We start from the raw sequence: 26232 nt of genomic DNA, 5'->3' as shown, positions 1-26232 counted from the left end.
CAGATTACCAGGCTTTCCAAGCAACTACTCCTTGGGACTTCTACCTACATGTCTTCAGCATTTTTGAGGGTCCAACACTGCTTGTGATCTAAATAACAAACAAACTGCAAAGGCCAAAGCAAAAGAAAACACTTCATTTCAGTTCTCCAGTCCATTCCAGACTCAGTACTTGTTTTTTAACTGCAAAAGTCTGCACCTAGTGCACAGAGAACAGTTCATTCCATCTGAATCTCCGAAGTTTTCAGCCCCTTCCCCAAAAAGCAGCCAAGCACAGCAGATTGAAAACCTGCTTGAGGATGGGCCAAATCATACAATTCAGACACTGCCCCAGATCTGTTTTCTGAAGGACTGAATGTTTCTGAGCTAGGATATTGTTTCATGATGAGATGAAGGAACGATTAATCTATTGGAAAATTAGTCAAGCCCATGTTCTCATTCTAGCATTTGCACTCGTTCCATAACTTCAGTACACCGAGCTAGACAGATCTTCCATAACAAACACAGCATGCCAGTGACCTGACGACATAATTTTGAAGATATGACTTCAAAATAGGCTCAGTTGCAAATTAAATTATTTGTGATGGTTTCATTGGTTTCCCGGAATCACAGTTTAAACTGATTATGAAAAAGATTAGGCCTTTTATCATTCAAAAAACAAAGAAAGCACATACAGAACAGTGCTGTCTTAGGATGACAAATGCTTCTCTTGCGTTGTTCAGAAATATTTTTCATCCTTGCAGACATTAACTAATCAAAGAGAAGAAAACAAGATACGAAATTTCCTTTATTCTACACTTGGTAATACTTCAGAGTTATTGCTGCACAACATGATGTCCCATAATTTTGTGGTGAAAAAGGGACCAGACTTCCAGGGTTCCATTTCCAAAGGCAGCAGTTTCTGACTCAGCTGCAGAAGCTGACTTAGGAGGAGAGAAGCTAAGATGCATTTGAACAGCAGCAAGCTTTTGTAGACTAGACTTAGTAAGTTTATTATATAGCTGAGAAAACAGAGGCTGAGAGTTTAACAGAGTTTCAGAGTCTGAGGAATTTCTTATTTCCTCTTCAGGCCACTGAACGAGGGGGAATGACAGTATGCTGTGGATTTCATCTGTTTGGGTCACTGTAACATGCCATAAAAGTGAAGTTGTTAAGTGAAATCATACACTTGGGGGATGAGTGTTTTACAGAAAAGTCACAGAAAAAGCAGCTCAGGCCGTGGCAGTTTAACATCTGCCTGTTGGTGGATGGCTACACACAGAACTGTGTATAGAGATACTCTTTGCTCAGCAGGCGAGGGCCTCTTTTTGGAATAAATGATTAGCTGCGCTTCTTGCCAAAGGGCTGTTCACTGGGAAACTCACCCAGCACTTGCAGCACCCGCTGCACCCTCTGAACTTCACCAGAAATGTGCAAAGGCATTATTTCCCTCCTGCAATTACAGTTCCTTCCTAGAGGTTATTTTAATGCGTGAGCATAAGATTTTGCAACTCTGGTAAACGGACTTTATACCTATATAGAAGTATTTCCGCAGGACTTTGACCACCTGTGCCAGGACCCCGCTGTCGCCATCCTCGGCTCAGCCTTTCCCAAGGCTGCTGCTCCTTCGGTCCTTGGGCAAGCCCTTGCACACATTCCCTTCTCCTCGCCAATCCGTGTGAAGCCCCGGCTACCCGGGGACCCGGGGCGCGGGTCTCCGCCGCTGGCTGCTCTGCAGCCTGCCCGGGAATGCGATGTCAGCGCTGAGCCCCCTCCGCCTGGACTGCGCGGCCAGGGAGGAGGGGGGACCCGGGCCTGCGGGTGGGCGTCGGGGCTCCCTGCGGATACCCAGGGGCCCCGTGGAGCCGCGCACACGGGCCCAGCCGCCGCGAAGACCCGCGGCCGCCGGGGCGAGCGCAGAACCGGGCGAGCGCAGAACCGGGCGGGCGGAGCCCACGGCGGGCGGCGGCGGCAGCACCGCCCGGCGGGCGGGGCAGGGCAGGGGCTATAAATGCACCCCGCGGCCGCGGAGGGAGGTCGGAGCGTGGGGTGGCAGCTGCGACAGCGGGAGTACGGCAAGTAAGAGAGTTATGTCTGTCTTTCTGTCCACCTACCCATCCATCTGTCCGTCTTTCTATCCACTTACCCATCTGTCTTTCTGTCCTTCCATTCACCCACCCCCGCCGACTTCGCAGTCTCCTCGAGTGTGCATCATTGCATCACTCTCCTCCTTTTTCTTAAAACTAAATCCCTTTCCCCTCGCCCCGAGCAGGTCTTTGCCAGGTGCTGGGGGAACGGGTGGCTTTCAGCCGCTTGCAGGGGGCAGCGCACGGCGCGCCCCGAGCCGGACCCTGGCCCTTCCCGGGAGCGGGGGCGGCTGCGGGATGATGCTGCCAAGGTCTAGGCTCCCGGGTAGCAGCGGGATGGGATGGGCTGGGTTAGAAAACAGCTGTGGAGCCAAGGCACATACTTTCTCTACGGAAGTTGACCACTGGTGATTGCTTGTGTTTCTCCGCTCTCGCAGCTCTGTACTGGGTTTGGAGCGCCGGACAGCCTTGATCGGTGTCCGGCCAGTTTTTTCAGGGGGGTTGTTGTCATCGTGTGTGACGATAGGCACAGTTCGCCACCCGTGCTTCCAGGCACTGCTCGGCTCAGAGCACTTGAGGGGAGTGTTTGCAGTGGAGGCGCAGCCACGCACACTGGACTTGATGGAATAAGGGCTTTCACTTCTGCTAAGGAGGAGGTTTTGGTTAATGCTTTTCATCATGGTACAGTTTTCCTATGAAACACTTGCAAGCTGGCATTGGTCACTGCGTGACCCACTATTACACAAAGATCATAGTGCCCTATTTAGCACCCCATCCCCAGAACAGGACTTCAGATAGAAGTATTTATCACCTTATTTTATTTTGATGATTTTTGTTCTTCTATTTAAATATGAACTGTATTTTGAACCTAGAAAATGCAATTGTAATGACATGGAAGAGATCAAAGACAACCTGAAGCTTTCTGTTCAGGTTCTCTTCATGGTGTTTTGACTATTTTGGTTTCCTCTGGCTTTTTATCAGCGTTTTTGTGTGTTTTCAAGTGTGCCAAAGATACACAGCTGCTGCAAAACTCACTGTTGAGGGCAAGCAATGGAAATAACCTGTAAAGAGGACCTATCAAGTGCTTCAGGTAAACATCTGAGAAACCTGCCTTGCTGTTCTTAGCCTTGGCTGTTACAGGCACAATTTACATCAAAACTTCAGCCAGTGGGATTAACCTGTGCACTTTGAACTTGGCTCTGGGAATGTGTTTGTTTTTTGATTTTGGAGGACTTTTTGTGTTTTTGGTTTTTTTTTTCCTGTTGTTGGGTTTTTGGTCTTTTTAGGTTTTTTTTTGTTTGTTTGGGTTTTTTTTGTGGATTTTTTTTGTTGCTTGTTTTAATTTTGTGCTCTTTTAACCAGAATCTAATGGAGTTTGACATAGAATGACTGGGGTTTTATCACAAGTACTTGAGTAAACAGCAGGCAGCTAATGCTGCATGATGTTCTGTGCACAGCAAGAATTTAATGACTTTGGATGAAATGGTAAAACTCGGAGTAGATGCAGCAAAAATAGTGATTCTTAAAGGCTTGTACATTTCCCAGGGTACTAACGAGCCCTATGCCCTCAAAGAAGAGTAACTCATGAATGTGTTCAGGAGGAACATGGAAACACGGAGGCAGTGAAAGCAGGTTTTAATGAAGTAATGAGAGACTCCTTGGGGTCTGTTTTCTATACCTAATATTTTTCAGTAAAAACTGAACAGATGCAGTGGCATAATGGTTTGGGAACCTGGAGGCCTCAGCTTCTGAATATGCAGCAGATAACTGAATGGGCTTGATTTCAACTTTGAAAACTTTTGAACAAGATTTTCTACAATTACTGAACCGAGAGATCATAGAATGGTTTTGATTGAAACATTATCTAGTTCAAGCCCCCTGCCATGGACAGGGGCACCTTCAAGTAGTCCAGGTTGCTCAAAGTCCCATCCAACTTGGCCCTGAACACTTTCAGGGATGAAACATCCACAGCTTCTCTGGGCAACCTGTGCCAGGGCCTCAGCACCCTCACAATGAAGAATTTCTTTCCAATATCTGAAATAGACCTTCTTTCAGTTTAAAGCCATTCCCCTTGTCCTGTCATTACATGCTCTTTTAAAAAGATGAGCTCTTCCCCTGAGAATGGGCACACTGTGAAATGACTGACCTTGAACCAGACTGGGGAAGAAAGGTGTAGAAGGTCTTGAAAAACTAGGGGGTTTTTTCCCTTAGAAAGAAGGGTTTGTATACTTATTTCCTGCATTCATTGACCTCTTTACCAGCATGACAGCAAGATAGAGATGTCAAAGCATCAGGTGTCCAGAGAATCAGGCAATAGCCAAAGAAGTGTCACTCTCTGCTGAGGGAGGACTGCCACATGTGCTGCCTGTGTTTTGGAACCAGCACCTGGGCTACCAGAAAACAAGCTGCTAAAGTTTTCTGTTTGTGCCTTGCACAATGGCTTTTTTTATTCTTGCCAAAATAAAAAAGAACACTAAAACTGCGTGACAGATCATCTGGGTAGATTGCATGAATACTCACTAAAACCAGCAAGATTCCCCTACTGTCTTTCCTCCAGTAGGAGGTACTCTGCTCTTTGAATATTCCTTTTTGGACTATGACAATTACATGGGGAGATTACAGGGCACCTTTTGGAACACTTTGGCAAGGGAACTTGGTCCTTAGAATAGTTTTAAGGCAATTAAGTAATTTGCTCTTGTAGTTCAGGTGGGATTAGCAGTGAAGTGTTGGAAGAAAAATTATTTGGTTCAGATTTTTAAACCTAAGCGATCAATTTCTTTGACTGAAGTGCAACAAACATCTTCTCATGACCAGCTTAAGAGATTTTGACAACCTTCTAGCTTCCCACAAAAAATTTCTGTTTTTTCACTTAACCTCATTAGAGCACAAAACATAGAGCATATATGTAATGAGACATTTCCTGCTGTTATTGTCTCAAAATAGACAAAGAATAAAAAAAAATATACAGAAGGGGTAAAGCTGGCTTGAAAATCTTCAGAATGAACACAAGTAGAAACTGCAAAACTCTCAAAAATAATAGAAATTCTAATTGTGGTGGATCAGCAGTGTTTACATCATGTGCACAGCTGGAAGCTTAAGGCAGCAGAAGCCTGTTTGCTGTCAGGGAGAGCACAGCCTGGGGAAGCAATGGCCTGGATCAGTTCAGTCACAGCAATATGCAACAAGAGTGGCTTTCTCTGACTGCTCTGGTTTGATTGCTCTGAAGGAAAACCTTCCAAAATACAGGAGATGTAACTGCTTGGCATTAACAAGGATGACATGCTAGTTCTGGAGATGAAGTATGATTTCCAGCTGACTTTTTACATCTAACTTTCATGTTGAGTCACAGCACCTAGAAATACAGATGTACAGAAGAACCCACCTCCTCCTGTCACTGTTTCCTACATGGATGGCATTGCACATAGAGACTGCCCTTGGCTTCAGCTTTAGGTGTGTATTTGAATGTTCACCTAAAGCAGGATGGTGTTGTCCTGCCTCTGTGGAGAATTTCCCTGGACAGTTAGGTGGGGGCCGATCTCCAGTGTCAGTACCTCATCATAAAATCATTAAGGGCTTGTGTTGGAAGGGTCCTTAAAGATCATAGTTCCAACCCCTCTGCCATGGGCAGGGATGCTACCCACTAGATCAGGTTGCTCAGGTCCAGGAGCAGCTCTGCCCTCTACTCCAAAAGCTCTGTCCCAAAAGTTCTAGGTAAATTACTTGCTGCTACTGGAAAGTTAAGGGAAATATTCTGCAACTGTTTCAAAGACTAAGAGTAAGGCAATCCCATTTTCAGGTTCAGTGGCGTGTGTTCTTATGGATGACTAAAATCTGGGTTAGACATCTTGGAAATCAATGGCTGTGAATATAATGGCTATTGAACTTGGTGTTTCTCTCATAGGTGGCAGCTTTTTTCCCTATCTGTGTCACTTCCAGAGCCCTGGGTGACTTCAGTGAGGGACAGCTAGTGGGAGGTAATCCCTACTGCTAATTTCCTTTGGCTGTGGTTTTTAAGCAGCAGTAAGGAGCTATTCAGAGCTTTGCTTGAATATGTGTTCACATATCATTAAATTGTTATTATGACATCATTAAACTCAGTACTGAGAGTCCATGTGAGTCAGTACCATTATCTGATGTTTAATCCAGAACAGCAAGTGTGGAGTACAGAAAAAAGTAAAGCCTGGAATTATCAAAGTGTCAGACTTGAATGTACAAATGTTGTATGATGAGGGCAATGAGTTCAGTTTTACTTTTCTCTCAGGCCTGTTTTGTTTCCCAGCTGGCATGAGAGTGTTGCCTTTGGATAATGCCCAGAAGTTTGTCGTCAGAGGGGGTGTTCTCCATGCAGAGGTGCTCTGTTGTGTGCTTGCTGATGCACAGCTGGACTGCCTGTGCTGAAGAAATTTTCCACAGCTGTATCTCTTTGTACTAAGCAGGATGTGTGTCAGTTTTGCTGCTCTTATTTTGTGTGGCTGATCACATTTCCTATGTTTCTTTAGGGTTTGAGGCTACTTCCTTTCAGTTAGTTGTCAAAATTTTAATATATCTTTTTCATCCGTCAAGTTTTTTCTCTTGGTAGCTGGAAGTTGGTCAATATAGATCTTCCTTTTCAAGACCTGTTTTTAAAACTGGGTATTCACTACTTTTCCAAGCCTTCAACTGTCTGCTTCCTGCCTGACCTAAGTATAGCTTCAAAAGTATAGCTTTTTCAGCTTATTTTGTACCATGGATGTGTAGGGCCTGTCGGCTAGACCTGTACAGATGATGCAGAAATTAATGGAAACACCAAACATTAGGACTTAATGTAACATGAAAACTGAATTCATGGCAAAACAAATCTTTCCATTTGCTTTCAGCCATCCCTGGCGTTTGGTTTTGTGCGTGTGATTTTTCTGTCCTTGCCATTTCACTACTCTTACAACTTGACTTTAAGAAGTTTTGAATTTTAGGAAGCACAAACTAAGTAATGAGGATCTTAAACTGTAATGCCCTCATGAAGACTCTGTAGGTGGAGGCAGTGGTACTCAAAGCAAAGAAGTAGTAATATATTTTTATGTATAGACTGGTGTGTTTACTGGTAGGCATAAAGTGTAATGGAAAAGCAATCAGCAAAGTAGGATGCAACTTTCAAAGGAACTTTTATTTGTGAACACCATAAACAGACATCCAGATGGGAAATGCACTGTTAAAGGAAGGAAGGATTGCTCTTGCTGGGGGGTTTTGGGTTGCTTCCTTCAGGTAGCTTGTGTGCAGCTTGTCAGACTAATGATGTCATTTTCCTGCTGCCATAGTTCTGGAGTGCTCTAAACATGCATTCCATGTACTGAAACACATCCCTGCTAAATTTTAAGATGTGTTTGTGTCCTTGGACAAAGCTGTGGCATTCTGGGCTATGGGACTAATTATGCAGTAGAAGCACTGCAGAATTTTATGATGACCTTTAATATTAATCTTTCCTAGATGATTCAGTTCAAGAGCATCACTTTTTTTTTCCATGTGAAACACTGTGAATTTTATGAAGTTTTATATAAAATCCCAAAGCTATATAAAAGCTTGAACATGTAGAACTCCAACCCCTCTTGTAAACACAGCCTGGAAAATGAAAACAAAGTTCTCTGCCTGTAATAGGCACTAACCTGGAGTGTAGATGGGTAAGGCTTTTAAATAAATCAGCTGAGGATGGTGAATTGCCTTTTGCCCACTTTGAAGGATTTTGGAAGGGCTTATTTTGAGAAGAAAGGAGTATTCTGGTACTGGATGGTTCTGGTTTAGACATCCCCTCACCAGTGCCACCTGTTGTGGTACAGGTTGTGTGCTCAGCCCTTGGGAAGATCATATTGTATCTGCTGAGGTGCTGAGGCTTGCAGGCAGTGGAAGGCTTTTGCCCAGATGCAGTCCCAAGTAATTCAGCATGTGAAAATGCTTAAATTTGGGTAATTTTATAAAGGGACTTGCTTGAGAAGAATGAAAGATGTCTCTTAACACAATGGCCATTTGTGCAAAGTTTGAATTCACATAAAGCTCTAGAAGGCTAAAGTTCATCCTAGAAAAGGGAACTGGCCATGCATGGGAACAGAATAATATCCATAAATTATACTTTTCTCCTCAACAAACAAATAAAAACCTTCATACACTCATCATGGAAAACTTCAGCCCAGACATTTTGGCAGGGCTTAGAAAGAGAACTTGTAATAGTAATGACCAAGCAATTTTAATAGGTGGTAGAACAAGTCTTCTATGTACTCAGAAACGGAAACCCATATAGTACGACCTCATGAATAAATGTAAATTAAGAAACATCATCAACCTTAGCTGTGATGCTTTGTAACTCAAGTCCTCATCATTGCAACATCAATGTGAAAATGCAAAACATATAAAAAGAATCCACTATATACTTGCAAGGGTGCAACCTAGAGAACCAGACAACATTCCTCATCTGAGTATACCGTGAGCCTCTCCCTTCTGGAATAATCTCGGTGGTTTTGCCTCTAACTTTGACAGAACCACCCACTTGTTGAAGCGGCTGCAGCTGGGCAGCAGCTATGGACTATTAAAGCATGGCAGATTGAGAATAGGAGGGGGCAGGGAGCTTGTTCTGACACTGGTGAGCTGCAGGAACAATAGCTTGTTTCTTGTCCGTTTAGAACATAATCTTTGTGTCAGAAGCCATCTCTTCCATGTTATAAAATGCCTAATCCATCTCTGCCCCCTCATAACATCTCTGTTGTTTCCTCTGCCCCAAAGCCCAGCCCAACACCCAGTGCCCAGCAGGTGCCAGGTCCTGTATCAGTGCATCACCTTTAATCTCTGTTTCAGACCTTTGTGCATGGTCAGTGGGAGGATGGAGGGGAGGGTGCTGGGGCAGTGGAAGGAGACAGATTGGCTCCGGGGTGGTGTAAGGAAACAAAGCCTAGGAAAGCAGTTGATTGCTCTTCATCCTTTCCACCCTGCAGTACTGCCACCCACAGCCTGGAGCCCTTTAAAGCTAAAGCACAGCACTGGCAGTGTGAATGGGCAAATCTGTCTTTCTAAAGATCATCTAGTTCCAACCCTCCTTTCACTAGGCCAGGTTGCTCAAAGCCCCATCCAACCTGGCCTTGAACACTTACTCTGCATTATTGGACAAAACCACTTGTGACAGAGGTATGACTTGAGGCAGTTTCAGGTGCCAAATGCTAAAGAAGCATGAATTTTGGAGAACTTCATTAGGGTTTGTAATCTGTGCCTCATGGAGTTGCGATGTTATAGTGTAGGTAGTATTAGGGATTGCTAAAATAGGAAAAAGCCCTAAGGCATTGAAAGCTTTGCATTTCCCTGCCAGCTAGGCAGAGATAGCTGCTCATTATACTGGGAGGGGGTACACAGCAGGGGTTTCCTTTGGCCAGCTCACCAACCCTTCCCACAGCCAGCTTCTACTCCTGTGAGATATGGGAGGACCCCAAGCTTTCTAAGGAACATTCTTCATTGCGTCCCGCAGTGAGAAGGTTGTGCAAGCTGTTTTGCAACAGTTTCTTGCCCAACATCTGCTGAGTAGACAGAAGGGCTGCTTCCAGCTCCCTGTGTTTTGGTGCTACTAACCATGTGCAGCTGCCATCATGGTTCATGTGTGTGTGGAGAGTGACCAGCCCCTGGTCTGAGGAACTGGCAGTTTCAAAGCTGTGTCTGATCCCAGAGTGACCACAGCTGAGCTGTGTCCATCAGACACTGGAGCCACTGGCAGGAGTGAGAACAAGACGGAGGAGGTGGGCTGGAGCTGAGCCTGGAGATCTCCTCTCTCTCTGCAGCAGAGAGCCCCAGCTGCTGGCAGGCAGGCTGGGGGAGATGCTGTGGCCCCCCAGCTGTGCCTCTGTGGTGGGTCAGCTGCTGGCTCTGTCCCTGCAGCTGTCTCTGTGTGGCTTCACCCGGCTGTTACTTGGCGCAGGGCTCGAGTTCTTGGCTGAAAGGTTTTGGTTTCCTAATCAAATTGATTAGCACATAGCATAAGTGTGAACTTAAAAATGGTTAAAACTTTAAGCTCTTCTTATTTTTTTGGCTTTGAAAAAATCAGTTATGCTACATTATTCTAACAATCCGCATTTGTTTCTTTCTTTTGATGCCAGCTCTCATTTTCAACTAGGGCCTTCTGGAAACCATGCAGGTGGAGTAACGCACAAAGTGTTGAAAGAAAATAAAAGTAAATTGTTAGAAAAAAGTGATGAAATTGAGTATCAGCAGTGTGCTATGCTTAAAGAGGGCTGGGTGTTTGCAGCTCACAGGACACCTACGAACTGGAGACCACCAGGCAGCATAGCTGTTTCAGTTCCCTGATAATATTTGATTTTGTGCTTTGACTACTGACCTTTTCTCATTTGAAACGTCAGGTTATTTAAACATTCTGCTTTCAAACTTCCTTTGCCTCAGGTTATTAACTTCTGGTTCCAAATTGAGATAATGTGTAACTGGAGGCTAAGGAAGCCTGGGGTGTACCAGGTAGTTGAGTGTCTTCAATTTTTGAAACTTCCTGCTCAAATTGTTTATTCAGATCCTACTTAACTGTCAAAAGTCATTTGCCTTTTTTAAAGGGGAGGAGCTGCTGCAAAACCTCTTTCATGATTTATTGTGTGGAACGATGTCAGAGAAAAGCAGTAACTATACACAAAGGACCTCGTGATACCAATGCCTGTAACAAAGAGTAGTTTAAACAGGGCAGTGTGGGGGCAGATGCTTATGCACGAACTGTTTGGATGCTTGCAAATGAATCACTGGATTCACAAACAGGAAGATTAAATTTGTCAACTTTGTTACAAACTACCTGAAATGTAAACTGCACTTAGAGATGTATTATGGCCCATAAGTGTACATGGGTGCTATGAACTGCCTTGTCTTGATGTCCCTTTGTTTCTGTTTAGTCTCTGCTTAGTGGACACAAGTTTTTTTTTCAAGCTGCTCTCCAGTTTGCAGTAACCATGTTTGTTAGGCCAGTCAGACAAGTTTACAGCATTTACTGTTAGTGACTGGAGGAGCTCTAATTGACTGTGTGGAAGGCTCAAAGGCTGTTTGAGCATCACAGTAACTTTCCTTCATTGTCAGAGGCCTGAACTGCCTGTTTTGTTTTTTTTTTTTCTGACCTGGAACTGATGTGGATAATTACCAATCAGCTTTTTCAGAGCTTTGGAGATGTTATAGCTCTCTCCATCCTTGTCTCATCCTTGCTTAATTGTTCTGGGAGCTGCTACAGGTACACAAAATCTCTGCCACCTGTCCTTCCTACCTTCTTTGGTGACAGTGCTGAAGACACCTGTAGCTTTCAAGGGACAAAGTGCAGAGTGATGTCACTGGCTTAGAAACACCTCCCACCTGCAGTCCTGGAGCACAAGTTTCACGTGGTCCCTCTCTCTCCAAAGAGAACACCAGTTCTTGGGAGCTGCAACCCTCAGTGTCCCACAACTCTTTCGCTCTTTACCATTAGATGCTCATGAGTATTTCATCCTATATGCAACGTGGTTGCTGTCCCTCCTGCTTGCTCAGCCTGCAGAGATGAAAATGCCATCAAGATGCTCTGGTTACCCTTCTACACATCAGTACTCAAAAGGAGAATAATCTGTTGCCAGTGTTTAAAAAAGCAGTTTTGAGGAAATTGCCTTTTTTATGAAACACTCGGGCAGGAGCCTTTTGTTGCTCTTTGTTTTCTATCATAGCACAGAAACAAAAACCAGTTGGGTGTGAGGGCAGAGAAATCCTGTACAGCTGGTAGCAGTGCCCCCAGCCCTTCATGGGTGTGAGGCCATCGTGCTTGATGATGCACCCCATGGCACAAGCTTGGACAACCCTACATGTGCCTTCAGAAACAAGAAGTTTGATGTGGGGGTCTTGGAACTTGGTTTTTTTCAGTGCTCGAAAGGAATTTGGTCACATATATGCATATTACCTAATGTTTGGTATTTATGATTGCATTGCTGGGGTCTGAGGATGGCCTGATGGGTGCCTTGTTAGTCTCTTTGCTGGGATCTCTGTTATGCCAAGCCAGGCTGCACATTTATCTTGTACCTTCTGCTACCAAAACAAGGCTGCAGCAATGATTGTCCCCCCAGCAATGATACAGAGGGAAGGGAGATAGATTCTGAGCCTTTAATATCAGAATAATCCGGCTCCTGATACTGATTTCTGAGTTAATAGCCTTGGTAATGACCATTCCTGTAGTGGTTTTGGAGCAGTGAGATTGGGCTGGAATGGGGACAGAAAGGCCTCTGAATGAAATCAGTCAACACAGTACTGCACAGATGACTTCACCCTTCCCCACACCTTCCTTGCTTCCTGGAGTCTGGTGCTGTTCCTACTACTTGGCAAAGGTAGATATGCCATCAGTTTTAAAGCACTTTGCTAGCTGCAGAAGTGTCTTAAACATTTAGTTTTCTCTTAGCAGTATAATACTTTTAAAACAAACCTCTGAGCAGCAATTGCAACAGGTGTCTGGGTACAGGATGGTAGGTGGCTGCTGGGTGGAAGTGGTTTTTCCTGGAGAGGAGAATTTGGGGCCTCTCAGCAGGCTGAATTGGTCAAGCAGAGTGAAAAAAAGTTGTTTTTCTCCAAGTTGGCAACTTTACACTACTGCTTGCAGATATAAATGAACTTTGTCTTTGGAAGGCATCTGTGAGGCAAGTGCTTTGAAATGTGTATAAAGGGATGCTTGTATGGTATCTGTTTAGGAGAGTTACGCAGATACATTAGCTTTGAGCTGCCCTGTCACATAACAGAGGGCAGCACAAAGCACCTATTTAGAAAGTATAAAATTTGTGCTGAACAAGGGTGGTACAAAGCCATTTCCCCATCTTTCTCCTTGGAAAATAAGATGTTTTTTACAGTGCTGTCAGCAGGGCTTTGTTTGCCAGCTCTTATGAACAAACAGCATGTTGTTATCCCACCTTATCACAAGGTTGCTGCTTGGTAGGAATGTTTCAGGTATTCCTGATGCACAGAAGAAAAACACAGAGCTTGGAAATATCTGCTCTGAAAACATTGTGGCTCCAAGACATGGTATCTTTCCAAAAGTGAGAACTTGGTGTAGGTAAGGCTTTTGTTCAGCAGACTTGGTGGCAGTCATGCAATCTGCTGGTCAGCACTTCCTAATGCTGGTTCTTTCAGAAACATAGAGCAACAACTTTGAACTATTGTGAAATAGGATTGTTTTTTAAAGCTATAAAAAACATCCATCTTGTTCTTTTTTGGCACAGTTTTATTGCTCATTTGCAGTCAATGCTCTGAGTCCCTGAAAATCTGAAAGTACCCCATGTAAACATCTCTATTCCACAAACAGTAGCTGTGGCTTTGTTCCCTGAACCACTTCTTACTGGAAAACTGCAGCAGGGGACCTGGCTTCTTACTATCCTCCCCTATGGGCAAACCATAGAAAAACCTCCTGCACTTCTAGTCCCTATTGCAGAATTAGGTACAATATTAAGGTACTTGTCTTAACAGAACTAGCTGAATTAAAAAAAAAAAAAGCCATTTGACTTAGGTTCAATTTCATATGAGTATTTCAACCTCCAAATATTACAACAGCATTTATTTTTCCTCTCTGCCAGGCACAATGGCTCACTGTATAGAATGGCAGACTACCTAGAAGGCTGTAATCCCAAAAACATGTAATGTTTGCTAAAATGTTGCAGTTGCTCAAAATTTAGAAAATTTTTTTTGTGCTTATTCTTTGTGATTAAAATCTGTAACAAACCAAACACAATGGAAAACCTGGAGAAAAGGGTGAACCATGGCCACTTAAGTCACCTGACTTTTTATGTACCTCTGATGTCATCTCGTAAATTTGGATTACCAAGCACTGGCAACAGGATCAGTTTTGGTCCTGCCTTTGTGCCTCAACTGGTGGTGTAAAATATTAATGAAATGTTTCTCTAAATTTAAAATCCCCAGTCTAATTTTTACCAAAAATCTCCCCAGTTGCATAGCTAGCAAGAAGGGTTCCTTAAACCCAAAGCTATTTCCATGTGCCTGGACACCCATGTTTTTCCAGCATTAACTCTTCTAGTCTGAGTGTGTCCCTTCATAGCTTTCTGCAGCATCCAGCCATCCTACTGTCACCAGAGCATCTTTGCCCAGGGACAAATGCATCGAGGTAACCCATGGGGCGGAGTGAAAAATAATGCTGCTGCCACTGCCTGGATGCTCCTGTGGGCTTCACAGCCCTTCCTGTGCCATCAAGTCACTTATGTAGACAGTGTGATGGGCTTAAATCAGATTTAAGTCAGGAGATGGGAAATCATGGTTTAAAGAATCGATGTAAATTCTGTTCTGTAGTTCTATGTTTATCTTCAGAAGATAATTAAAATATGTTCAGTTATACTTAGTCAATAATTCCTAAATGTGTTTCAGCCTCTTGTCTTGCTTTGAGTACACTTACTCATATGCTTTACTGGAGATGGTTCTAAACTTTTCTTAAAAAGTAAGTACTTAATTTGTTTTATAATTGTGTATTGCTGATGGACAAAATTGGAAATTTATTAAAGATGCCCAAACCCCACATGATATGCATTTCTCCAGCAGGCTAAAGGATATGTAATAAATACTTTGACTTCTGTATTTGACTTCTGTATTTGTCATCCTGCTGCTACAACAGTCCTAGTATCTTTCAAGAACTGTTTCTAGTAATTCATTACAGCTTCATAGGGAACAGCCCTCGGACTCTGGTGCCTTATCTTTGTCATGAGAATGAAAAGATGCTGTTCTTGACTCCCTGTCTGGGCTGATGTGGTTGCTGAACTGAGATGCTGTTGGTCCACTGCAGAAGGTGCACTGCACCTGAGCCATGACCTCTGACTCTTTGTCTTGGCAGTCACCTCTCCTGGGATTTGGCTGTGTCTGTGTTACCAGTTAAGCTTCCTGCAGCTGAGGGCTGGACATCACAATGCCAGTCCTGTCCTAGAGCAGGATACAGCAATCTTGTTCCTTCCTTTGACAGTTTCGAAAATATTATTGCATGAACCTTGTTGGTGTCCACTTAAAGAAGTATCTGATTTTTAGCTGTCCTGAAGAATGGAGCACATCAATCTGACAATCTAATGATGCTAATATGTGTCCAGTTCAGTTTTCTCACTGTAAAAATCTGGGGGATAGTGAGGGATCCTTGCATACATTAAGGGGGGGGAAAAAAAAGTTTTCAGAAACAAATATTCAAGCAAACTTCAGGAGTTAGTTGTGTAGATTTGGTTATGCCTTCTTTCACCTGTGGGATGATAGTTTTCATGGTTCTCTCCACTGGTCCCTGCCCTGTTTCCTTCTGCATTCTCTGCTTTGAAGCTGCCAAACGTCTGTTTGATCTTGCAGTCTTAATATTTCTTTAATCTTGTATTGTGCAGGAGTGTGTATATAAATAAACCAGGGAGGCATTTTACAAGAGATTTTATAACCTTCTTGCAGAGGTCTTTTAAACTATAACCTGAAAGAGTGGGTCACTGTGGGGGCTGGGTGGAGCAGGATCTTTACTTGTTCCTGTATTTAATCTTTGATGCAAGCTGAGAACAAATCTCTTTTCCTCTTTGCAGATATCAGCTACTGACCATGTCAACAGAGTTCCAGGATGCTCACCTTGCAGAGGTGAAACCTCTGGTGGAGAAGGAGGAGGTAATTATTTTAAAGCATTTTAGAGCTTATGTGTTTTCTGTCAGGACTGCTGTTGGAACTGCACATAATATTAGATTTTTTAAAATATATTGTATGGAAGAAACAAGAAACTGAAGATGGAGTAAGAATAGTTTTTTGGGTTGTTTTTTTTAATAATGCAAAACTGAGCCTTAATTATTTGTTCTTGTTGTTTGGTTTTGTGCTTTTAATATGACGGTGACATTTTTTCTTCTCTGAATAATGACAGCTCTGGATGCCTTTAACTGTATCAAATGATGCCAATTGGGCAATCTCATGTACATCCCTCTATAGCTACAGACTTCTCAACATAGACTTTGCTCTGTCAGCTGCCTCTCATGGAGAGAGACTTTACATCTCCTTTGGGCACAGCTGAGTCCAGAGGTAGGGCTGAGTCCCCTCTAGTCCCCTCTGAGTGCACTGAGCCATGAGTTACAGCTGGCTGGGTGTGTACAACCCACAGCCTGGTGCAGTCACTGGAGTTGCAATATAGAAACATCCCAGCTTTTCTTTTTATGAGCCTTGTTACACTACTTTTCATCCCTTATTGCACCATTTTTTTTCAAAAACGTATCAACAAAATCTGGATTCAGTGTCTATCTGACTCTTCAGTGGTAGCCATACTCTGTTTTGGTATATTCATGGCAAAAAGTTCACTGTAATATGTAAAAAAAATCTCAACGTTTTCTTGAAACAAAACTAAGATTTTTCTCCTGTTCCCAATGACATTATTTCTTGACAATTATGTATATATATGTGTTGAGTTTTTTCCTGGTCTTACACACTAGAATTCATTGCTCTGTCTGCTATGGCCTTTTTTATTCCCTCCCTCTTTCATGTAAACACTTCAGAAAATAATTTCCACTTGTGACTGCAGTGAAATGGATAGAGAAACTTTAAACACAGCTCCTTTGCCAAGGCCATTGCATGAAAGCAGAGCTTGTTTGGCCACCACTGAATGCAGCACTCCAACTTTTCAGAGACTAAGACCTGTTTTTAATGCCCATATTGTTCAGTATTACCAAAGCAAAGGAGATTCTAAGCAGAAGTCCTGTTAGTACTGAAATATCTTTGCTATAAAGTTCAGAAATATCTTAAAATACTGATTAACTTCCTGGATTTCTGTAGCACATAGATCAAAAGTTGGAATCTTGACAATGATCCCTGCATGCTTTTGTTCATGATGTTGCCTTGAATTTTGTTTGCATGGGCAAACTAGGACAGAGTTTGATTTCCTCTGTGGCCATTTTAATATGGATGAAGGAAGTTACTTAGTGTATTTTGAGAAAGTGGAAAGGGTTGCCCTGAAGGATGGTCAGTCCATATTAAGATGGACAGTGGAGCTGGTTTTGAGTGGCTTATTGGGTGATGCATTCTGGAGTTGAGTCCTGGCTTGTTGTGCTTGAGTTTCTGCTACAGCCAAGTCTTTGCTCCTGAGCAATGATCAGCCTTATTTCATATGCTGTTGGTACAGATGCCACATTTACTTATTCCTTTCAGTTCTGGGTCCCACTGGGACAACAGTGGCTGAAATGCTGTGTTTAAAAGGTCATAAAAACCAACAGTATAGCAAGATTAAAACACAGCATATTGTCTAAAGCTAAGGCTGTGTAAAATTATTTCTGCTCAGTCAGAAATAAGTAGTTGTTTGCATGTCCAAGACTGTGCCAAGTTGCCTAAAAGTTACAGCTGTGAGAGCTACAGGTTGTACTGCAGTGCTTTGAGGGTCCCCCCATCTGAGATGGTATTGCCTAAGAAAGCAGCTATAGTGCTTCTGACATCTGTCCTTAATTTACCTGGGTTGCTGAGGCTGAGTGACCTCCTTGCCAGGATTCTAAGCTTTCCTTTTTATCTCAATATTATTTTTCAAGCTTTGGCCTCTTTTGCACTTTGCAGCATAAAATGTTTGCTTGGCTGCTCTTCCCTCTATTTTCAGCCCTGCAGTGGAAATAAGAGTTTGATTTCTTTCTTGTCCCTTAACAAAAGGAGGTAACTACAAGACACTTTGAAGCTATAAGCCTTGTAGACTCCTGAAGGTGGGGAGGTTGTCACCTAACTCCTTTCCTGGTGGAGATCCTCGGCTGGTGCAGGAGCTTGTCACTAGCAGCTATAGCATCTGACAGGTTGGAATGGACCTCTCCGTGTCCATCCAGCCTCCCAAACACTGCAAAGACTAAGTTGGGTTGGAATAAGACCCTTTCCACCTTCCACATCATGTAACCATGTTCCAGTAATGACTGCTTAACTGAGTTGCAAGTGTTCAATGCATTCTTGAACAAAGACTTCCCATCCCAGGCAGGACTCAGGCTGTTGGCTGTCCCATTGCTACAATAAGCGATGCAGAAAAGTTCAGTGTTTTACTGCTCCTTTTGAGTGTATTGCTCAGAGATTTAACAATAACTGAGGATGCACCAGCTTTTGTCCTTCATTTTGCTGTCTGTAATCTAGTATTTTACTGCTTTCATTTCTCTATGAAGATTAGTGGGTTTAAAAGCTCTTGGGTGAATTTTATGCTCATCAGAAGAGCTTTTATTGAAAGGACAGAGAGAGGTCTCAGCTACAGAACTGGTGGGCTAGAACACATATCCAAGCATAGATTCCTGTAGCTGCAAGTTATTTCCATTAATGCTTTCAAATTTCTTCACAGGCTATAACTCGCCTCCTTCCAGACTTCGATGTTCAGGCAAGTAAAGCTATTATTCTTTCTTTTTTTTTTTTTTTTTTTTTTTTTGCAAGAGGGGAGATTGAACTGACATTTGAGAAAACAGCAAGATGTGACCAGAAGGGACTGCCTGCTTGCCAGGAATGCTGTTACTGTGGGAGAGGGGTCTGAATGGGGCTGTGCTGTAGCAATGTGAAGGGGACCACGGGGGGCCTTTTCAGACTGGAACTGAGAAAGTTTTAGTCAAAGGAGGTGGCTGGTTTGCAAGCAGTTCTATTCCTGCTAAGAGAATGAGAATCTTTGGCAGTGGCAGTGAAAACAATATATTCCCCTCCCACGTGGACACACACTTTTCCCTGTTAATTTGCTTTCATTAGCAATGTGCATGCATTTCCTTGGAGGAAATGTTCCTCTGGGCGCATCCCGTTATGCTGTTGAAATTTTCCAAAATATTCCTGAGGCCTGTGGAGTGGTGGAAGGTGCTAAGCAATAAATTTTGTCAGTAATAGGAGTGATGGTGTCTCTGTATTTTTATTTAAAGTCAGAACATACAAGTTCATAGCACACCACTAGGTCACATAATGGCCCTTCACTTTCCCTGAGTGTCATGCTTTTGAGAAATGACTTGGTAACTCTCCTGGATCCTCTAATTTTATTGCTATTTGGACTTTTGACAGAGAAGTTTGTTCTTGCTGGTTCTTAGCTGAGATTAAGGAATTGCATGGTTGCAGGAGTCAGGCTGGATTGAAGTGGGATGGAGAGCAGGGAGGGTGTACCTGCCTTGACAAGCAGTGTGAGTGGTGTTTTCCCACTGCTGAGGACAAGGAGTATGTGTTGGGAAAAGAGGCTCACTGGGTGTCTAATTTTTATCCGGGGGTGTAGAAATGGAGGCAAACTCTGAAGGAATAAGGAAAGCTATTAAATTGTTCTAGCCTCTGTTCAAGTCCTTCAAGAAAATAACCTTTCTCTACTTTACTGCATGTTGTACTTTATTAGCACCTGTCTGTATTTTTATTCAATGTTGTGCCAATTGCTTAAAAAATACAGCACAAATTCAGTTTTCCTTGGAAACCAAGGGAGACAGCTATCTTGGACATTTTTTTCGTCTTTCGATGGTTCTTACTTCTATAGCAAAACTGTAGTTTACACTAATCCTGCATCTTCCCCCTCATCTTTTCTAATGAAATCCAGTACCTGAAATCTTGATAAATGTAAGTTAAAGTTGTCACCATGCAGCTTCTTGCAGGACTCTGCACAGCATGGGAGAAGCTTTCTGTTTGGGTCCAGATTGATCACTTGGTCTAAATAAATTGAATCCCAGATTAAGTCTACTAACAGGAATACTGTGGTATTTTGATTAAGAATCCAGAAGTGACCCATATTTCATTTCTATTCTTAGAATAAATTGCTTGGTTTGTAAACCATGTGTGTATATATAGATTTTTTTTTAAACTTGCAAGATCAAATTCACTAAGCCTTTTTGCTTTTCTTTTCTCCATGTTTTGGATTAACTGTCACTAATCCAGAGCAGTGGTTCTTGTCATTTAGCTCTGTTCTGCCAGCTCTTACTTTTTTTAATGATCTATCTTTGTTAAGAGTTTAATCTTTGGTTGTTCTAGTTCAGAAAGAAAAAATGTGGAAGAAGAGTCTCAATGCATTTTGTTAAGAACTGTGACTGTAAAGGAGGCTTAGCTTTGGTCCTCAAAGCCACAAGTGCCCTCCCTATTTTTCTTTAAATTCTTTTTTTGTTGATTTGTGGAAAAAGTGGTTTGGAGCTGCTATGAGAGATGTGATTGCTTGGTTCATTAGAGAAGTTCATGTGTGGCCCTAGGGCACCCAGGTCACTCCAGGACTGAGACTGAAGCTGAAGTGTGCTCTTACTGAGCAACCTCTCCCATGAACCACTTGGGAAGAGGATGGGCTTGGCCAGGGAAGGAAGGTATTGGTGCTTGGCAGGATGGAGCTGCTTATTTAATGCCTGTGTATGGGTATGGGTGTCCACCAAAGCCACTGCAACTTGGTCCATCATTCTGGGAACAAGTTAAGCAGTGTTCACTTAATGACTTTGTTTCTGCCCCTGAACAGTAAAAAGAGCTGTCTGTGAGGTGTTTTCCTTCCAAGACTAAATTTTACATAGTTACTCAGGTTTACCAAAAAATAGATTCTTACTTCACATGCAGTTTTAGACAGACTGGAGTTAAACATAGCTTTCCATTTTTAAAGTAAGCCACTGTATAGTGGGCTATTGCTCTTCTGAAAGCACATGTTGCAAGACATGTCCATAGTTATTCTCTGGGGGAAAGCCTTTGTGAAGTTACCAAGGGATGGCCAAGACCAGAGATGAAAGACCTGACAGCTCTGAACAACTTCTAGTCAGCAATTTGTCTGTTACTATGTCTGTCTGTGGCACCTACCTGAAAATTGAAGTAAAGGTCCCTTGTGTCTCAAGAGGGAGAGTGTTCCTGGCCAAACCTGTTTTAGCATAATTGATGATAAACCGGTGCAGGGCACTCTGGCCTGTGTGGCTTTGTTGTCTTCACGCCAAGCACATTTTAGCTGTATTTCCAGTTTGGTGTATTTGTGTGTGCTCTAGCATTGGAGCCAGTGGAGACCTGGCTCCTCATCACTGTGTCTATTCTCCCAGCTCTGTGTTTCAGTCCATCAGGACTCTGCTTGCTCAGAAACTCAGCAAAACTTGGAGCTGTGTGGCAGCTGTAGGTGGCAGAGATGAGTTTGTCCCTTGCAATCCATGGCTCGTGGCCATTCGTATCTATAGGCATGCAGGATCTGTTTCTGCTTTAGTTCCTCCTTCCTCCTGCCTGCATGGGGAGAAGGGAAGAGCTGCCCTGCAAGGAGAGATGAATCAGCTGGTGCACGTGGCAGGAGGGGGTGGGATTCCCGCTGGCACCGGTGGACGTGGTTTGGGGCATTGCAGTCTGCTGTGTGGATTTCCTCATCCTTTTGGGACACTGAAGGAAAGGGATGGGGGTGGCTGTGGTTTTGTACTTGGCAGAGCAGGGTGACCCAGTGCTAATCAGACTAGGAAGAATCCCTGGGCAGAGCTATCACAATAATCTGCGTCAATTCCTGCACCAAAGTTTTTGTTCTTGGCTTCCACCTTAGCAGGGTCACTTACATTTACATCTGAAGTCATCATCCTTGCTAATGTACCTGACTCCCAGCCTGATTTGGGGAACTTTTTTCTTAATATTGCTGGTTTAGAATAGAAATGTTAACAAATAAAAAAAAAAATAAATGGAAATGTAGGCATTGGGGTTTTAGGAAAAAACAAGCGTATGAATTGTAATTCTATTTTAGAGGAGAAAAAGCTAAAGAACTTCAGGGCAAAGGGGGTTTGAAACTTGACATTGAAATACCACATTAAAAGCTCAAATATTTTTCAATCTGCAGGAAATTGAAAAAGATAAGTGAAAAAATAGCCTATGCAGGTATTACTATAGTAAAGTTCTTAAGTAATATGAATTTAAAATATACAGTCTCCTAGCAATTTAAAAGCTATTTAAATCTTTCAAAGCTCCAAAGCTTTTCCCTCAGTCCTAAGGCAAGAGAAGGGAGTTGTATTTAACAGTCATAATGTTATGAATTAAAATAAAAGCATGAGATTGTAATTGAGGATTAAGTATATTTGAAAGCTTTAAAATAATTGTGATGGAATGCAGTATTTTACTTAAAATATAAAATATGAAATATTTAGCAAAATGTGCAGTGTGCATGTGCAGTTTTCCTTTTTAGATATCTGAGATATTTTGGTTGCATATTTCGTACTTCAGAAAACAATTTGTTCATAAACATGTTTTTTTAATCCATATCTTCCTTAGCCAGGGTTGAGACAGGAAGGAATAAATGAGCCCTCCTGTGTGATAACAAATTGTCTTCCCTTTCTAACCTCATGAAAAAATAAAAAGGTCACTTGAAGCAAAAATAAAATCTATTTTAGAATGTACCAGGTCCTTCAAACTGAGACAGCCTCCCTTAAATTGCATGTATTGAAAGTTTTTTTATGTTTGTGTTTAGTGCACTAATATAAGACTGCACCTCTGTTAAAGTGAGAGATGTGAACAGATGGTGTGTTTGTCTTTATCCTTCTATCGGATTAGTGTACCTTGGATTTTTTTTTTTCCAAGATAGTGTTTTAATACAAATCAGTTGGTGAAGAGCCTCTTACTATAATGTTGATGTTGATTGGGATGTGCTGCCATCTGTTTTCAGTGCTCTGCATTTTGAAAACATCCATCCCTACATCACGTAGACAAATCTCTTGATCTTTAATAGGATCAATAGGGATGTGAAGTTGTTGGTTTGATGTCACCAAACAAACTGGTTTGAATTGGTTGTTTTTTTAGACCCTTATGTGTATTTCCTGTTAAGAATTCATGCTACGGGAAAATAGCACAACCCTTTTGAATTAAGGGAGTCTCGCTGTGATGCTAATGAGGAATTGAGCCAATTGTTAAACTGACTGTGTTATGCCAGTTGTTTGGGAGCATGGTCACCTGTTGTCTCTGAACTATTTTTAGTTGACACTGAGGTTGAACTAGACTCAGGTTTCCAGTTCCGGAAGAATTAGCTGTGGCGGTCAGTGGGATGTGAAGGTTCAAGGGTTTGGTTTTATCTACCATGAACAGACTTTTTCTTTCATGCATGAAGGAGTAAGATCCTGAATCTTGAAGGTGCTTCCTGCAAAGAAAACAGGTTCTGGATTTTCACTGTTGTTGCTGGAAGGCTCTAGCAATACAAATCTGATTATATGAAATGCCTATTAGTCTCTAACTGAGGAGAAAATAATTTCAATATTCTACACTCAGCAGGAATTATGTTACACAAAAATGCTTACTCTCATTACTGTGTTGAGATTGCCAAATTATTATTTTTTTAAATTAGCTAAGTGTAAGAGAGTAGAATGTGGAAAATATTAATTGCCATCATTATTAATTTCAGCTGTTATTAATTGCTGAAATTGTACTGGCACTGAATCTCTTCAGGAGTATTGTATAATGATAATACCCAAATATATATTAATGGTGTAGAATGTTATTGGGGCCCTGAGCAATCTGATTTAATGGGTGGCATGCCTGCCCACAGCAGGAAGTTGGAATTAGATGATATTTAACATACACTATTAAAATATAATTGTAGAAAGGCTTGGGTTGGAAGGGATGTTAATGGCATACCCAATGTATACCATACAATCCCATATTTTCTGTAAAAAACTGAACTTGGTGACACTCATGTACTGATGTAGGAATCCTTTAAACTAAATGTTGCTTATCTACTTTGGAAAATACTAGATATCAAACATTTTAAAAGCCTTGGTTTTGTTGTTCAGAATCATTGTGACTTACACTAATTTTTTAGTCTTTTGTGTTTACTGGAAACTTTAACCCTGGCTTTTAGGAAAGAATTCAATTCTGATTTAATTTAGCATAAGTTTGGGGTGTTCCAGCATTTCAGATGACAAAATGCAAAATGAAGCTAAATTTCTCCAAACCTGATGGAAACAGCAACAGGAAAGACTCTGCTAATTCCCAGGTTTGAAACTTGGCGCTTTTATGTTGTGTGGCAGGGACTTAGTTCATCTTTGATGTCTGACCTCTGTTGAGTATGTTCTTCCCCTGATCAAACCTGGCTCAAATCCTATTTAAGAATGACATCCTCGTGAATTAGTCTGTTTTGGTTTCCCCAGCTGGCATTATGGGAGTCATAAGCCTATGTAGGAGAGCAGCTTGTCTATATAACCCAGTTCCATGCTGGGACAAAGTAAAAACCTGCCACCCATCCTCTGTTTGACTTGCTGGATTTGCCACCCTGTTTTGCCTAAGGATGGTCCTGGATGTGGAAGATACAGCTTACTTGATAAGTAATGCAGTGAGTATGCAGAGGAATGAGTCTATAAGGAGATATAAAAGCTGAAAACTAGAGTTTTGATGGAGTATAGTTCAGAGAGCAGCAATGCTCATCTCTCCCCATGTACAAGGGGCTTAGATCTTGATTCAGTGCTTCAGTTGTAACTTAAAATTGATGTAATTGTGTAATTAAAAAGAAAGTAGATTAAATGTAGAATGGTGTTGCCTAGAATCCTTATTTTCAACAAAATTTGCAGTGGATTCCTTGTATCAAATTAAGGAGCTGAGATTTAGATTGAATTATTACCTGAGATATTGGAAGAGGTTTTTTAAAAAGGTTTTTGCAGAGGCTGTACACCTCTGATTTCTACAGCATAATTTTAATAGATTTGAATTTAACTTGGATTTTGCCTCTGGGTGTTACTGCCTGGAACAAAGCAAGCAAGCCCTGCAGCAGCAGGCAGTGGTGAATGACATGGATCATATCTGTGTCCTGTGCAGTAAATAAAGGATTCTGGTGAGATGCAAAGACTGGCTGCTACCTGTATAATTCTTTGATTGTTATGTGAGTGTAACTGTACTGTAAAAAAGTGTCAGAAAGAACAGTGAGTTTGTGATTCCCTTTATACGCATTGGCAAAATACCAAATTGTTTATATTCATCTGAAGTTCAAGTGCAAAAGAAACAAAAACTTTTCCATCTTTTGTGTAAGTCACATCTAACTTAGAGATCCAGAAGATGGTGCTCAGGGCGACTTTGGTTTGTTAATGACGGTGTCCTTGGCTTTAAGATCAATAAGTAGTATAAACTCCTGTTATCCCAAATAATAGTGGTTTACTTCTTAGTGTTGTTTTTCTGATAAGCACCACAATAATGTCATGGTTATTTTGTTCTATTAGCAAACTTTAGACAGATGGGTTTATGCTCAGGTCTGAACATCACAAGCCAAAAAACAAACACGTGGCTGTCACTTTTATTGGGGAAGGCTACTGCCATCGCAAGGCTTCACAGTATAATAAATCTTTATGGCAAATAAGCAAGTACAAGCTACTTAATGCTGCTTTCTTTGGGGAATAGTGGTTATTTGCTCAGCTAGAGTTCATTTCCTAGAAATCAGAAATATTTTATCTTGGTGACTTGTACTTTTGCAAATGTTGAGAGTCATAGTTGTAAGCTCCTGTTATTTTAGGTGTCACTACAACAAACTGCTTTCTTTATGTTTTCTTATCCTGCCTTTTAATGTGGTTAAAGTGTTTAGCTATTCCCTCAGCATGTGGTTAGAGCTAGCAGCTTGAGTGCTTCTGTAGTTGTATGTGGGCTGGAGTAGGTGACAGTCAAATGTAAAATGTTATCACAGAGCCCCCACCATGGGGGAGAACAGGGGGTGTTAGCATAGGATTGCAGAGCATACCCTGGGATGGGGCAGGACCTGTGCTTGTGGTCGATCAGGGTCTGCTGCAGCAGCTGTGGAGCTCTTGGACAATCCCTGACAGTCTTCCTGTTCTCTCCCAGGAGCAAGATGTGGAGACTGTGCACGGCTCAGTCCGTGTCACCATGTGTGGCACTCCCAGGGGGAACCGCCCGGCCATCCTCACCTACCACGACATCGGGCTGAACCGTAAGTAAGCTTTAATTACCAGCACAGATTCTGTGACAGCACTGCCATAATCAGAGGTGAAAAAGCAGCAGTGGCTAGGAAACCCTTCCCAGGTCCTTGTTTGTGTGCATTGGAAGCTGTTAATGGCACCTAACTCTCACAGCAAGTGTAATTCTCAGATTTTTTTTTTTTTTAATCCTTGTGCAGTAAGTAATTGGAATGTTTCAGTTAAAGGGGCAAAAGATCTCTGGTAGTTCACAGCAACTGTGTATGAATGCTGCAAAAAAATCTCAAGAGGAGGCTGATGGTATATTACCAACAGGACTGAAAAAACAACCCTGCTGGGGCTTTGGGTCCTGTCTGATAAGCAGTCTCGTGCTGCTTGGATTTATATGCATTATATGTCAAGTCAGTATG

At 42.2% G+C, this 26232-nt stretch overlaps 1 protein-coding gene across 2 annotated transcripts in view; it reads left to right on the top strand.

Annotated features, from left to right (window-relative positions):
- Positions 1 to 2023: 2023 nt before the first annotated feature.
- Positions 2024 to 26232, top strand: part of NDRG1 (N-myc downstream regulated 1) — a 39778-nt gene continuing 15569 nt past the window's right edge. The window contains exons 1-4 of one of the 2 annotated variants that reach the window (XM_082293991.1): positions 2024 to 2055; positions 15596 to 15674; positions 18340 to 18375; positions 25731 to 25836. In XM_082293991.1, coding sequence (XP_082150117.1) covers positions 15612 to 15674; positions 18340 to 18375; positions 25731 to 25836 — 205 coding nt within the window. In that variant the 5' untranslated portion in view covers positions 2024 to 2055; positions 15596 to 15611. Of the gene's footprint in view, positions 2056 to 14423; positions 14497 to 15595; positions 15675 to 18339; positions 18376 to 25730; positions 25837 to 26232 lie in introns of those variants that run through there. The other variant, XM_082293992.1, reaches the window with a different exon arrangement.

The sequence above is a fragment of the Coloeus monedula genome, assembly GCF_965178545.1.
Source record: "Coloeus monedula genome assembly, chromosome: 1".
Taxonomy (NCBI): Eukaryota; Metazoa; Chordata; class Aves; order Passeriformes; family Corvidae; genus Coloeus; species Coloeus monedula.
This window is presented reverse-complemented; position numbering and strand designations above follow the sequence as displayed.